Source organism: Danio rerio, chromosome 8 (genome assembly GCF_049306965.1).
Source record: "Danio rerio strain Tuebingen ecotype United States chromosome 8, GRCz12tu, whole genome shotgun sequence".
Lineage (NCBI taxonomy): Eukaryota > Metazoa > Chordata > Actinopteri > Cypriniformes > Danionidae > Danio > Danio rerio.
This window is the reverse complement of record NC_133183.1, coordinates 1,123,978-1,137,417: the sequence shown is the minus strand read 5'-3', so window position 1 is coordinate 1,137,417 and position 13,440 is coordinate 1,123,978. Positions and strand designations below refer to the sequence as shown.

Below are 13,440 nucleotides of genomic sequence, written 5' to 3'. Positions count from 1 at the left end.
GTTTTATTGATCACTAAGAAATGATTGACTTGGATTTAAGTTGCTTCGACTTCAAAACAAAAATAGCAAAAATAGCTTAGATGTAGCTAAGCTACTTTTGCCATGTAGCTTTTAGCTTAGCTTGCTACATTTCCCAGGGGATAGCTTTAGTGTAGTTAAGCTACATTTCAAGTAGAGTAGCTAATAGCCTAGCTCACTACATTTTTCAAGTAGCTTGCCCAACACTGTAAATATCTATCTATGAATGGGTGTATATGGATGTTTCCCAGTGCTGGGTTGAGGCTGGAATGGCATCCATTGTGATTAAGTATGAATCCCACTAGAAATTCCTTTGAAATAACATATTATTGTCCAAAAATGTACACAATATTGAAACCTGCATATTTATTTCTAACAAAACAGCTCTTATGCAAATGGTGCTGTGCTAACTTACATTTTAAAAGAATCTGCGAATTGATCCTCCTCAGAAAATGATTTTCTCGATGCTGCTGTACTGTAATTTATGACGCGCCGCTCATAATGTTATATAAAATATTAAATACATTTCAGAATAAACTTTACTACTGATGTGCTTCCATGCTTTAATAAATAATCATGTTTTTACAGTGAAAAACATCCCTGACCTTTGACCTGGTGTCACGCAGTGGGTAGCACGATCACCTCACAGAAGGTCGCTGGTTCGAGCCTCGGCTGGGTCAGTTGGTGTTTCTGTGTGGAGATCTCCCTGTGCTCCGGTTTCCCCCACAGTCCAAACACATGTGCTATAGGGGAATTGATCAACTTAATTGGCCGTAGTGTTGTGAATGAGTGTGTATGGGTGTTTCCCAGTGATGGGTTGCAGCTGGAAGGGCATCCGCTGTGTAAAACATATGCTGGATAAGTTGGCGGTTCATTCCGCTGTGGTGACCCCTGATTAATAAAGGGACTAAGCCAAAAAGAAAATGAATGATCTCAAGCTTGACTTTTACCACACTAAGATTAAAAGGTTTTCTTGAGCCGAATGCGTGATTACAAGAGACGTTACTGCACAAAGATACAACATTTGAGGCATTTTCAACAGTTTATTTGAAAAAACACATACAAAAAGGGTCATATACAAGACAAGAAATTAAAAAAGAAAGAAAATTTTGGGTTAAGCTATGCAACTTTTTGCATCATCATTAGTAATAAATACAGTACAAAATCCACCAAAAGTGAATCTAAGATTTTCTTCTTCTTTTTTTCTTCTTTTTTTTTTAACGCAATATACACTTATCTAGTTATCATACATTATAATCACCAAGCTATTGCTTAAATATTGTCAATACATATTTTTCTACTTGAGCTATAAAATATTCATGTCAGAAAACATTGCGCAGTAACAGCACACAGCAGTGTCTTATACAAAGAGCCACTTCCCTTTCACTGGCAGGTTATTCAACTATTTTTTTATTTTTATTTATTTTGTTTTATGTCAGCAGCAGAAAAACATCAGAAATATTTATGGTAAAATATTTTAACATATGTATCCATTCTCATACGCATATTAAAACCTGAGAAAGACATGCATTACAGAGCTTGTGCTTTAGGATTTCTACGGTTCAGTCTGTTAGCGAAACATGATTCTACTATTGCTTATGTCCAAAATCTGCTGGAGAGATGGATCAAATCAAGAGACTTTAAGGCTACACAGGCTAGAAACACAAATCATAAAAGATAAAGCCATCGTTTCTTCTTTTTTTTTTCCTATATCGGCGTATATGTTAAGTACAGGCGTATATATAAAACAATGAGCTTCTCCAGATTGATTCGTATGGCAGATAAAAGCAATTATTTCTCTGGAAATAACAGTTATCTGCCGTATCTTGTTTAAAAAACAAAGTGTATCGGTTGATTACTATTATTATAATAAGGGGGTCGAAGCTAAATAACCTGAAATTTGACAAACATACGGCAGCTACACTAGAATGTACCACATCACAACCTGCATTAACGCATTCAGACATTTAAAGCCCCTCGTGTTACCAAGTACCGATACGAAAAGAAAGAACGCAAATGTGCTACTAACAGAGTGGGGATTAAAGAAAACTAAAATGAGCATCACTTCAAGAAATACAGCGTACAATGGCCGGCCGTAATCAAAAGTTAAAGCCAGATGGGCACAAGACAAGCAGCTATAATCAATCACAGTAAGCGCTGAACTCACTCCTCACTACTGAAAACACTGAGAAAACAGATTCACGGATCGCAGACGCTGTTCGCCGGATGCCAGTGAGAGGGCAGCAAAGCCGAGAGTGCAAAAAACAGGAGAGACATGCAAAAAAACGAACAACTCCAGTCCATTGAACAGTTTGAGCGCACAGCTGAACGACTCTTTTTGAGAATTGCATTAATGGAATGTAACCAAAAACTACAGCACCACATACTAGCGCGTTTCAGCACGCCCTCATGGGCGTTTAAATTTCTTTTTTTAAGCTTGTTTTGACACTTACGCCCCTTTTTACGTACAACCGCATGCAAAGCACTCCCATTAAAGTATAGCACATGAGGTATTTATACACACGTTATTATTATGCTGACGTAAATAAATAAACCGACTTGGTTACATTGCGATACTAGTTCGGAACTTAAATACGCACCCATAGTAGGTAAAGTTAGTCATAAATTATGATTGTTAAATACTTAAGGCATTTCGACGCACGATATCATGTGTAAACTATAAAACGCATACAGACGATGAGAAAAGATTCGAACACGAAAACAAACGCGCTTCCAACTTCCTGGCTTCCGCTCCAAGCAGCTGAACGCTTGAATTGTGTGAAAGTTGCGCAAGCGAAACAATTCGATTCATCGATATTTCATTAAACATCGGAAATGCTACAGAAAACAGTCACGTACATTAAAAGTGGTCAGTGAGCTATCGTTACGCAAAAACGAACAAAAAAGAAATGTGCGTTCCCTTGTACATTTTTTTTCCTCTCTCTTTTGGATGAAGTGCACGATACGCAAGGAAACTGAGTGCAAAAGCAGGGAAAGAGAAAAAACAATCACACACGACCTCATCAGAGAGTGAGTGCATTACGAAAATAACCACCTAGCTACGTTAAGACAACAATAAATATCTTGTTTACGATTTTTTCCCAGCTACGTATGTCGAGATGTATGCCCCGCGCACAGGTTGGCAACCCTAGGAAAAAACAAACCGATGAAACAGAACAAGAACGATCGATCGTGAAGAACGGCTTAGAAAAGTTATGTTTGGTTTACTATAAAACAAATGGCTTTACTCCCTTGTCATGTCCTCTAGAAATGGCAGCAAACAGGTTTCATGCACATTATGACTCTATTGTACGACCAAGCGAGACCACGAGTCACGGAGCGAATGGAAACATGGAGTTATGCCGATACTATTCGACGTGTGCTTGTGCTACAGGCATTAAGGTACATGTTTCACTCGTGGTGACGCATCGAGAACACAGTGTATATCGCGTAAGAAACGTCCTCATGCACGTCGACCCCTCGGCAGATTTACCCCACAGCCTCTCAACATGCATTTGGTGGATTCGTTTCCAAGCGTTGGACAAAATGCGGACTCACAGTTCATATCAAGCCTGTCCTCACGGTTACATACGGACGTCAAGCATCACCTCCAAAAGTTACAGACACGACGACGACGACAGCTTTTTACGTTTTTTAAACACAGGGTCATCACTCTACTTCTCTCGTTCACCAGCAACTTCACAAACTCAACTGTTTATTTGCAAAGTAAATGCCTTTCTTACTTGTTTCTAGTCCAAATATCTGAAATTGTGAAATCTGCAAGCATTTTCTGCATACATAAAATAACATTTTGTTTTAGAAATAATGATCGAAAATGGGTTTTTCCTTCAAACAACATAATATACCTGTAGGGTAAGAAAATAAATTAATGTTTTCAATTTGCAATGTTTGTTTTCACTCATCACACGGGCAGATTGTTTATCTTTAATTTAGAAAACTATACATTTTGAGGGTACTGGAGAGGAGGATCCGGCCAACGGTTGTACCTAGGATTCAGGAGGAACAATGAGGTTTTCATCCAGGCCAGTGGTCACCAAACTTGTTCCTGGAGGGCCGGTGTCCTGCAGATTTTAGCTCCAACCCTAATCAAACACACCTGAACAAGCTGATCAAGGTCTTACTAGGTATACTTGAAACATGCAGGCAGGTGTGTTGAGGCAAGATGGAGCTAAACCCTGCAGGGACACCGGCCCTCCAGGACCAGGATTGGTGACCCCTGATCCAGGCCGTGGTACACTGAATCAGCTCTATACCCTCTTAAGGGTGCTCGAGGATTCATCGGAGAATGCCCAACCAGTCCACATGTGTTTTGTGGACTTGGGGAAGGTATTCAACTGTGTCCCTTTGTGGCATTCTGTGGAGGGTGCTCTGGGAGTGTGGGTTCACATTGCCAGCAATAAGTCAGACTTGTTTTCGGTGCATGTTGGATTCCGGCAGGGCTGCTCTTTGTCATTAATTCTGTTCAATGTTGTTCTGTTGGCTTCATCAAACATAGACCATCAGCATGCACCGGGGCAGTTTGCTGAGTGTGATGTGGCTAGGATGAGAATCAGCACCTCCAAGTCCGAGGCCAGGGTGCTCCACCGGAAAAAGGTGTGTTGCCATCTCCAGATTGGAGGAAAGTCCTTACCCCAGGTGGAAGTGTTCAGGTATCTTGGGATTTTGTTCACGAGTGAGGGAAGGATGGAGCGTGAGATTGACAGGCAGATTGGTGCTGCGGCTGCAGTAATGCGGTCGATGAACCGGTCCATTGTGGTAAAGAAGGAGCTGAACCGAAAGGCAAAGCTCTTGGTTTACTGGTCAATCTACGTTCCTACTCTCAACTATGATCATGAGCTTTGGGTCACGACTGAAAAGACAAGATCTCGGATACAAGCGGCCAGAATAAGTTTCCTTCGCAGGGTGGCAGGGCGAACTCTTACAGACAGGGTGAAGAGCTCTGACACCCGGGAGGAGCTTGGAGTAGAGCTGCTGCTCCTCCACATCCAGAGAAGTCAGCTGAGGTGGCTCGAGCATCTGTTTCGGATGCCTCCTGGACGCCTACCTAGGGAGGTGTTCCAGACATGTCCCACCAGAAGGAGGCCTCGGGGAAGACCCAGGACACGCTGGAGTGACTGTCTCTCGGCTGGCCTGGGAACGCCTCAGGATACCACCGGAGGAGCTGGAGGAAGTGTCTGGGGATAGGGAAGTCTGGGGTTCTGTCCTAAGACTGCTGCCCCCGCGACCCGGCCCCGGAAAAGAGGTAGAAAATAAATGAATAAAAATTAATGAATTAATTAATTTTGAAGTATTGTTTCTAAAAAACTTTCTCGTAAAACTGGACTGAAGCATTTACTAGATACCTAGATAGATTACTAGACTGCTTTGACACATTCCACATTGCTCAGAAAGCGCTACAGAAATTGAATTGGTTATGCTCACTGATTTAGGAATCCTCAAATATTTGGACTAGAAGCAGGACAAGAACTCTAAATGAGCATTATTTTGCAGTGCACAACCAACCACGTGTAATATGTCGAACATTCGGAGAACGTTTATTCGAGATACACGTTCAGAGACCGTCCTCAGTGCTTCTCGTCTTCGCTGTTCTACATCGTCTGTTGGCTCAGAAGGCAAAGGTCAGAGGTGAGAGGTGATGGAGATGACACACATTTGGCAAAGTGCCCTCAAGAGGGGGCGAAGAAAGACGACTTCAGCTAGTGCTACACCAGACATCAGCTATCAGGCGACAGCTGCGTCTCAATGTCTACCCTGCAGATGGGACACTTCTTATTGGTCGCCAGCCATTGGTCAACGCAAGCCTGATGGAAGAGGTGCATGCAGGGTAATCTCCTGTGAACAGAGAAACAACAACAGTGGTTGAGTTCTGGTTATTTGTGAAACAGGCGACATAACCAAATGTGGAAGCAACTTTAACCCATGTGTGCTGTTGGGTCGTTTTCATCCACTCTGGGCTGATTTCGAGTGTTAATTTGGCCACAGCTTTCTCTGAGCAAATGGAATAATTTATGCTGAGAAATCTGATTTTGACTCATATTTCTGGAAAATGCATTGGGTTTTTTTTTTGGAAAAACTCAACAACACACTTAAATGTACTACCTTTTCATTATGTTTATTATTTGTCAGCGTGGACAAGTATATTTAGCGTTATAATTATAGTTAGCGCGCTGTGTGAACAGGCCTATAGATTTGAACTGGTTCAAAGAGGATTGTAAAACTACCTGACGTCCTCTTCATCTTCAAGCATTGAGAGACATATTGTGCATTTTTCATCCGTGTCCAGCTCCTCTTCATCCATGCCGATCTTCAGCTCCAGAGGTCTTCTCTGTGGATCACATGATCAGTCTTTTAGCACATGCTTATTTTCAAAACCAAGAGAACAACAGTTCCCCTTCGGATGGGGAAACTTCAATGCTATGTGGAAAACCTTCCACTTATGGGGAAACCCTTTTTCACTTTCAGATGATTAATTTCTGACAAAAACCCATAAGTGGAAGGTTTTCCACATAGCATTTCCGTTCCCCCCCTCGGGGAACTAGGGTTACTTTAGTAACCGTAGCGATGATTAAATATTAAAGTCTGACATATTAATGCGTCCCATCACATATATTTTTTTATCATCACGTCATCTGTTCAAACTAAATCACATCACTTTACTGATGTGCATGCTGGAGTTTAAATGGCTAAACTTCAACTTCGATATGAACAGCCATTGGAGTAAGTGAGCAAGTAAAGTCCAGTCCCAATTTTACCCCTTAGCCCAAATGTCACCGACTCAGCCCCAGTCATTCCCCTCGCTGGCCAGCAGAGGTCATCATAACCGGTTTACTGACATTACGTCATTCCCTCAGACACTGATTGCCACACACCTGCTTCACATCCCACTGATTACCCACACACACATATAAGCAGCTCTAACACACACTCCAGTTGGAAGTCTTGTTCTGCCTCTGCTAATATTACTAAGCGGTTCTACTCCTTGCCTGCTTTCCCCGTTGCTAACCCGGACTGTTTATCGTCCTTGCCTTGCTTGCCGCCTGTCTTGAACCCAGCCTGAATACCGACCTTGATCCTAGCCGTCTGCCTCTGACCCATGCCTGCTACATCACCCTGTGTTTGCCTGCCGCCAGCCTATCGACCTATTACAACTGTGATTGATGGGAGTTCGCACACTAGTACCATCTGTGTGCTCTTTATTAAACTGTGTTTAATAAATATATTGCACATGGATCCCTCTGTGTCAGACCCTTCGTTACACCAGGGCTATTCAATTGGCAATTTGTTCCGACCAATGACTGTAAAAAATATGGACGACGCGACAGCCCCTTTTCCCATTGAACGCCTTGAGGGCAAAACGCCTGCTTGACGGGCACAAACTGTCGCAAAAGACTGCTGAAATTGGAGCCTTGACATGCGCAGAAGGACTGTCTGATGGAGCCAGAGGAGGAGCCGCGAAAATGAGCGGAGTCGAGCTTCCAACCAAACGCTTTATGTAAAATCAACCACGACCCTCGAACTTCTCAGCATGCGTTTGCTGTCATATCAACACAAATGGATGTAATAACGTTAACAAATATGAGGGTTTTATATATTCAATCTCGCCAGCTCCGGGCCGCAGTGCACATAACCTACTCGCGGCGTCGCGGGCTAATTCCGGCTCGCATGCGGCAGCGCCGCATCTGGCTCGATTGACTCGGGCTGGAATCGGGCAGTGAGTCCAGGCATCCGGAGTAGGTCCAGCAGAGGTAGTCAGTCTGAGCTCTGAGGGGTAAATCTCCGGCAGGCGAGAATCTAGCCTGAACTGGCCCGAGTGTATTTTGCTATCTGGGTGGTTAGGCGTGTATCAGCAAACTAATAAAGCCCGAAAAAAGCCCTGACCTTAGCGAATAAACAGTGTTCCACCAGATCATGTATGTCAGAAACTATAGTTTACTGCTGAACTCATTTTGTCATGGTAAAATAACACAGAAATCGAGTAATAACACTTCAGTCTTCTGCCGAAGCTCAGATACGCTGCTTTGAGAAACTGTCAATCACAGCTGTCAATCACGATGACACGCCCAGCATTAAATTACTGCTAAAAACAAACTGTTTACACAAATGAAGATCTGCACCTATTTCAGCACAATAACCAGTGCCTTAATCCACCAGAACCATCTTTCGGGACATTTTATTGCAAGTGTAATAATTTTTTTTATTTGGGCTCAAGTCTCCTTCATTAACACGGAGGAGGCGGGCTTTATGACTTGTACTGCAGCCAGCCCCCAGGGGGCGATCTAACGGCCGAGACCTTCACTCAAACGCAGGCTTGCGGCACACTTGGTTCCGACCCTCCAAATAGTGTGACTTATGGTGCTTTCACATCTGTAGTTCGCTTCATTTGGTCCGGACAAAAGGCAAAAATGGTACAGTGTTGCATTTTCTGCCGTTTTTGGGTCGTTTCCACACCACACTGCTGGCTTTGGTCCGAATCAATTGAAAAGAACCAAATTGCACTCATCTGACAAAACCCATCTCTTATTGGTTAGATGTTGTTGAATATAATTCTTAAACTGCTTATCGATTGGTCAGAATTCACAAGCAGGAAAATGCCAATGAAGCCCCGCAGGTAAACAAACCGGCAGACACAACATGTCGCTTTTTACTATGGAGCTACGACTGTGCCCTGCTTTAGAAAACTATACATTTCGAGAAAGTAGTGCAGCCGCGACTGGAAAACAATGTTTTAATGCATCGCATCTCACTTCAGGAGGAGGCGTGAGTTAATTTAGCTAAGCTGCGACATGGTCATCTATTGGAAATATCATCCATCAGCTAATGTTTTTCCCTCTCTCTTTCTCTCTCTGTTGTTAAAGCGCTGTCAACAAATATTTTTCCTCCATATCCCATAATGCACAGCGCTGACTATGTGTTTGGATTGGCTCCTTCTCTGATGATGTCAGTTTAGCCACAGTATTCTTAGCCACGCCCCTCTTACTGTTTCTACAAGGTAATAATGCACAAAGTGAAAGCCCCGCCCCCTACTTAATATTCCATTTGAGTTAAAAGCATATTAACATACTGAAATGAAAGTCAAAGCAACTTCTGGTTCACATGGACCTATTATTTCCCCTTTTACAAGATGTAAAATAAGTTTCTGATGAGTGTTTAGTGAAGTTTGAGCTGAAAAAGCATGCAAATAATGCTCTCTAACTCTCTGAAACTGACCCTTTCAGGCTTTGATCCTAATTGTGGCGTTTTGCTGACTGTCGCTTTAAATTCAAATGAGATTGAGCTCTTTTTAGAAGAGGGCGGAGCTACAAATGCCAATGTGTCAGCATGATGGCAGATGTACAACAGCAGTGTGTGTGTGTGAGTGCTGGTCAGGTGTGCATGTGTGCTTCAATGTGAGTGTGTGCTTGATGCTTCTGTCAGTCTATGTCGCTCCTGTCACTGTTCATCTAAAACTCCACATCTATAATCCTCTTAGTCTATGCTGACATCATCTTCAGCAGCTCAAACACTCTAATGGCTAATGGACAGACGGCTGCTTCTCACTCAGGGCTGCTGTTTATGCAGAGAGAGTAGTGGGCGGGGCTTTACCTCTCTGATGACACGTACAAAGGGAGAATGTCAATCAAAGTGTTACATTCATCAAGTCTGATTAGAACAAACACAATTAATTCATGTTGACCATTAGAGGCTGCTGGAGATTTTCACTCAATGCTGCCGCTGTGTTTAAACCCCTAATGAATGTGATATTTGCATATTAGGTCTCCTTTACACAGTTTTTACCTTTTTATACTTGTGAGGAAAGGTAAACCTCTCGATGGTGGCCTGCACGGCGCCTCTGTTCACATTTCCCAGTCTGTCCTCCAACTGCAGGAGCTCCTGGATTCAGAAGCAGACAGAAACACGTGTGAGAGATGCTGCAGAATTAGCTGTATTTTAACTGAAGCGATGATGATGATGATGATCCGCACCTCGTAACTCTCCCGCACTGCCGTCGCGTGCCGAGATGGACTGAGGCTTTGAAGAGCCAGCAGGTGTAACTGAGGATATGGATAATTTCTGATCTCATGGACCACCTGTGCACAACAACAGCAGCAATGTGAGTGGGAAATTCTCTGTTTTCCAGTTGGAGTTGCTTAACTATGTAAAATACAACAAATCCTTCAAATTTAATGATACTTAGAACTAGAGCTCGGCGATAGTGGAGAGATCTGACATTGCAAAATTTACACATATTCATTCACTCATTTTCTTTTCGGCTTAGTCCCTTTATTAATCAGGGGTCGCCAATTTATCCATCATATGTTTTACGCAGCGGATGCCCTTCCAGCTGCAACCCATGTCTGGGAAAGGCAACACATATAGCCATATGAAAATGATTTCACCAAATTAATTGAATTGCTCTATTTGGAGATAATATTCTAACCCTTTGACTGCTCCTCTACCAAACGGTTGACCATGTTTTTACTGTTTTAAATAAGGACAGTTAAAGTCATTTAAAGTATGACTGTTTTAAATAATGGACAGCATTGTTGGTTTACAAAAATAAATCTAACAACATACACTTGCTTTTGGTTTTATTGTAAAATAAAAAACAAGAAAGCATGTTAAATGAGAATCCAAAATATTTTATGGCATTTTTTTTTAAAGGTGATTTCGTATTCAAATTTTTTTTATTTTGAATATTTTTTAAAATAAATTAGTCTTACACTTTAAATTTTCAGATTTTTCATAGTGTATGTATTAAGCCCAGTGCTTTTACCATAAACCGAGGCTGATATAATAATAATAATAATAATAATAATAATAATAATAATAATAATAATAATAATAATTCCTTACATTTCTATAGCGCTTTTCTGGGCACTCAAAGCACTTTACACATAGGGGGGAATCTCCTCATCCACCACCAGTGTGCAGCATCCACCTGGATCATGCGAAGGCAGTCATTTTGCACCAGACCACACACCACACACCAGCTGATTGGTGGAGAGGAGACAGAGTGATGAAGCCAGTTTTGATATGGGGAGGGTTAGGAGGCCATGATGGACAGAGGCCGGTGGGCAGATTTGGCCGGGATGCCAGGGTTAAACCCCTACTCTTTATCAAAGGACATCCTGGGGTTTTTAATGACCACAGAGAGTCAGGACCTCGGTTTAACGTCTCATCCGAAAGACGGGATATTTTAGATATTATGGGATGTGTTGAAACAAAATGCATTGAGTTTGTTAACTATCGACATTAGTCGAGATGATCAAGTCTTCTTCTATGCAGTGCATCTGCATAAATTATAATGAATTACAAGCAAGACAGGGGCAGGGTGAGTGAAAATGTAAACAATGGAAAAGCTTCTTGAGAGCTTAGGGGAAATATTGGCCCTTACAGATGCTGAGGTCAACAGCGCGGCTGTTGCAAAACTAAACAAGCTACTGTGGCAACTGCAGGTCATCGAATAGTTAATTTTCTCAGGTATTTGAGTTTTCATTTTAATTTTGTTAAGAAAAAACTTCCATCACTTTAGGTCACTATGGATGAAAACATCTGTCATATTCCTAAATTCAAAGATAAATACTGTCAGATTAAAGACACAGACTGACCACTTGTGCGGAGGTGGTGTTTCTGGGGAAGTGATGCAGCCGTGGAGAGGTCAGGTAATGCTGATAGTGTTGAGTGAGAGGAGAGATGTGATACTGCGGCAGGCCTGGATCCACACTCAGATCCCTGAAGGAGGAAAAACACAGACCATCAGTCAATGGGTCTAAAGCTGTGATCACTTTTCATCCCATAGGCTTCCATTCATACTGTGGCAGTAAAACTTCTCTATATATCCAAAATATAAATCAACGAAAAGGAAAACAAGTGTTGTGTTATATTAACTGAATTTGACACAATATCGGTTCTGTACCCTTCATTGCAAAAACAGCTGTGTATCTTGTGTGTTAGCCTAACTAATCAATAACGGCCTTTGTTGACAAAGAATTCCAGCATGAAAAATGATCATTTAGTTGTTGCAGTCCTATAATTAGCACATATTAAATCTCTGTGACATCATTAAGTCACATTGAGTCACAGTTCTAACATTTATTTTGAAACTATATGCTTGCTAAATGGCGCAGTAGGTAGTGCTGTCGCCTCACAGCAAGAAGGTCGCTGGGTCGCTGGTTCGAACCTCGGCTCAGTGGGCCTTTCTGTGTGGAGTTTGCATGATCTCCCTGCGTTCTAGTGGGTATTGTCCGTAGTGTGTGAATGTATGAGGATGTTTCCCAGAGATGGGTTGCGGCTGGAAGGGCATCCGCTGCGTAAAAACTTGCTGGATAAGTTGGCGGTTCATTCCGCTGTGGCGGCACTGGATTAATAAAGGGACTAAGCCGACAAGAAAATGAATGAATGCTTGCTAAATATGTGACATAAAGTGTGGTTTATTTATAAACTAATTTTGGGAGGATCACGTGCTTATGATTGAACACAGCTGGTACCGCATCAGCTCCGTATATTGCGCCAATCAGATGACGCAATACTCACACACTGTAAATTACCAGAGCTTTCTGCTCTACTCATCTTCATCTTGAAGAATCCTGCCTTCCACCCCTACTCCTCCTCTTCTCTGATAGGGCGGCACGGCGGCCCAGTGATTAGCATTGTTGCCTCACAGCAAGAATGCTGCAGCTTTTCTTTGCAGAGTTTGCATGTTCTTCCCGTGCTCGCATGGGTTTTACCCGGGTTTCCCAGTTTCCTCCCACCATCCAAAGACATACACCATAAGTAAATTGACTACTTCAAAATAGCATCTTAAGGCAACTCTTAGTCAGATATATCCCAGCACGCTCACAAGCAGGGGAGTTCTCGAGACCTATTGGCTCAGACCAGCGCCGGAGTGGGACTCCTTTTCAGCCCTGGAGTTTAAGCAGGCACGTGCACACATAGGGCTCAACCTGTGCAGTGCACATGCCCCCCCCCCCCCCCCCCCCCCCGATCTTTAGTTCTTGCTTGACACCACCCCCCCATTCCAAAAATTTTTATCCTGCACATCCATAGATATATACACTAGATATCGCATAGGGACCCTGAGCATGCGTCAATAGCGCCGCCACATTGGTACAGTGCTCCCAGGACAAATGTCATTCAACCGCACTAGTCAAGACAGTGTTATTATGTGAAGATGCGGGACTTTACTGCTGTCTACGGGTGTAGTAACGAGCAAACAAAGAAAACAAAGCACAAAGGCAGAACATTTCATAGGTAATATTCAGTTTTTTCTGTTTTTGTATGTTCTGAACTTTAGTGCTAATCAGGTAACGTTATTGATGATAACAGACACACTGCATTCACCATACGGCAAAGCAGCTCCAACTCGCACTAAACACTCGGCTTATGCTAGTTTTGTTGAATAAAATCAGCAAACAATGCAAA

General features: G+C 42.5%; 1 protein-coding gene across 2 annotated transcripts in view; it reads right to left on the bottom strand.

Moving 5' to 3' along the window:
- Positions 1 to 1,041: 1,041 nt before the first annotated feature.
- Positions 1,042 to 13,440, bottom strand: part of ark2cb (arkadia (RNF111) C-terminal like ring finger ubiquitin ligase 2Cb) — a 34,967-nt gene continuing 22,568 nt past the window's right edge. For both annotated transcript variants that reach the window (XM_005166679.5, XM_696125.9), the window contains exons 4-8: positions 11,628 to 11,751; positions 10,002 to 10,106; positions 9,814 to 9,909; positions 6,261 to 6,364; positions 1,042 to 5,871 (exon numbers count right to left, since the gene is read on the bottom strand). In XM_005166679.5, coding sequence (XP_005166736.1) covers positions 5,754 to 5,871; positions 6,261 to 6,364; positions 9,814 to 9,909; positions 10,002 to 10,106; positions 11,628 to 11,751 — 547 coding nt within the window. In that variant the 3' untranslated portion in view covers positions 1,042 to 5,753. The remainder of the gene's footprint in view (positions 5,872 to 6,260; positions 6,365 to 9,813; positions 9,910 to 10,001; positions 10,107 to 11,627; positions 11,752 to 13,440) is intronic.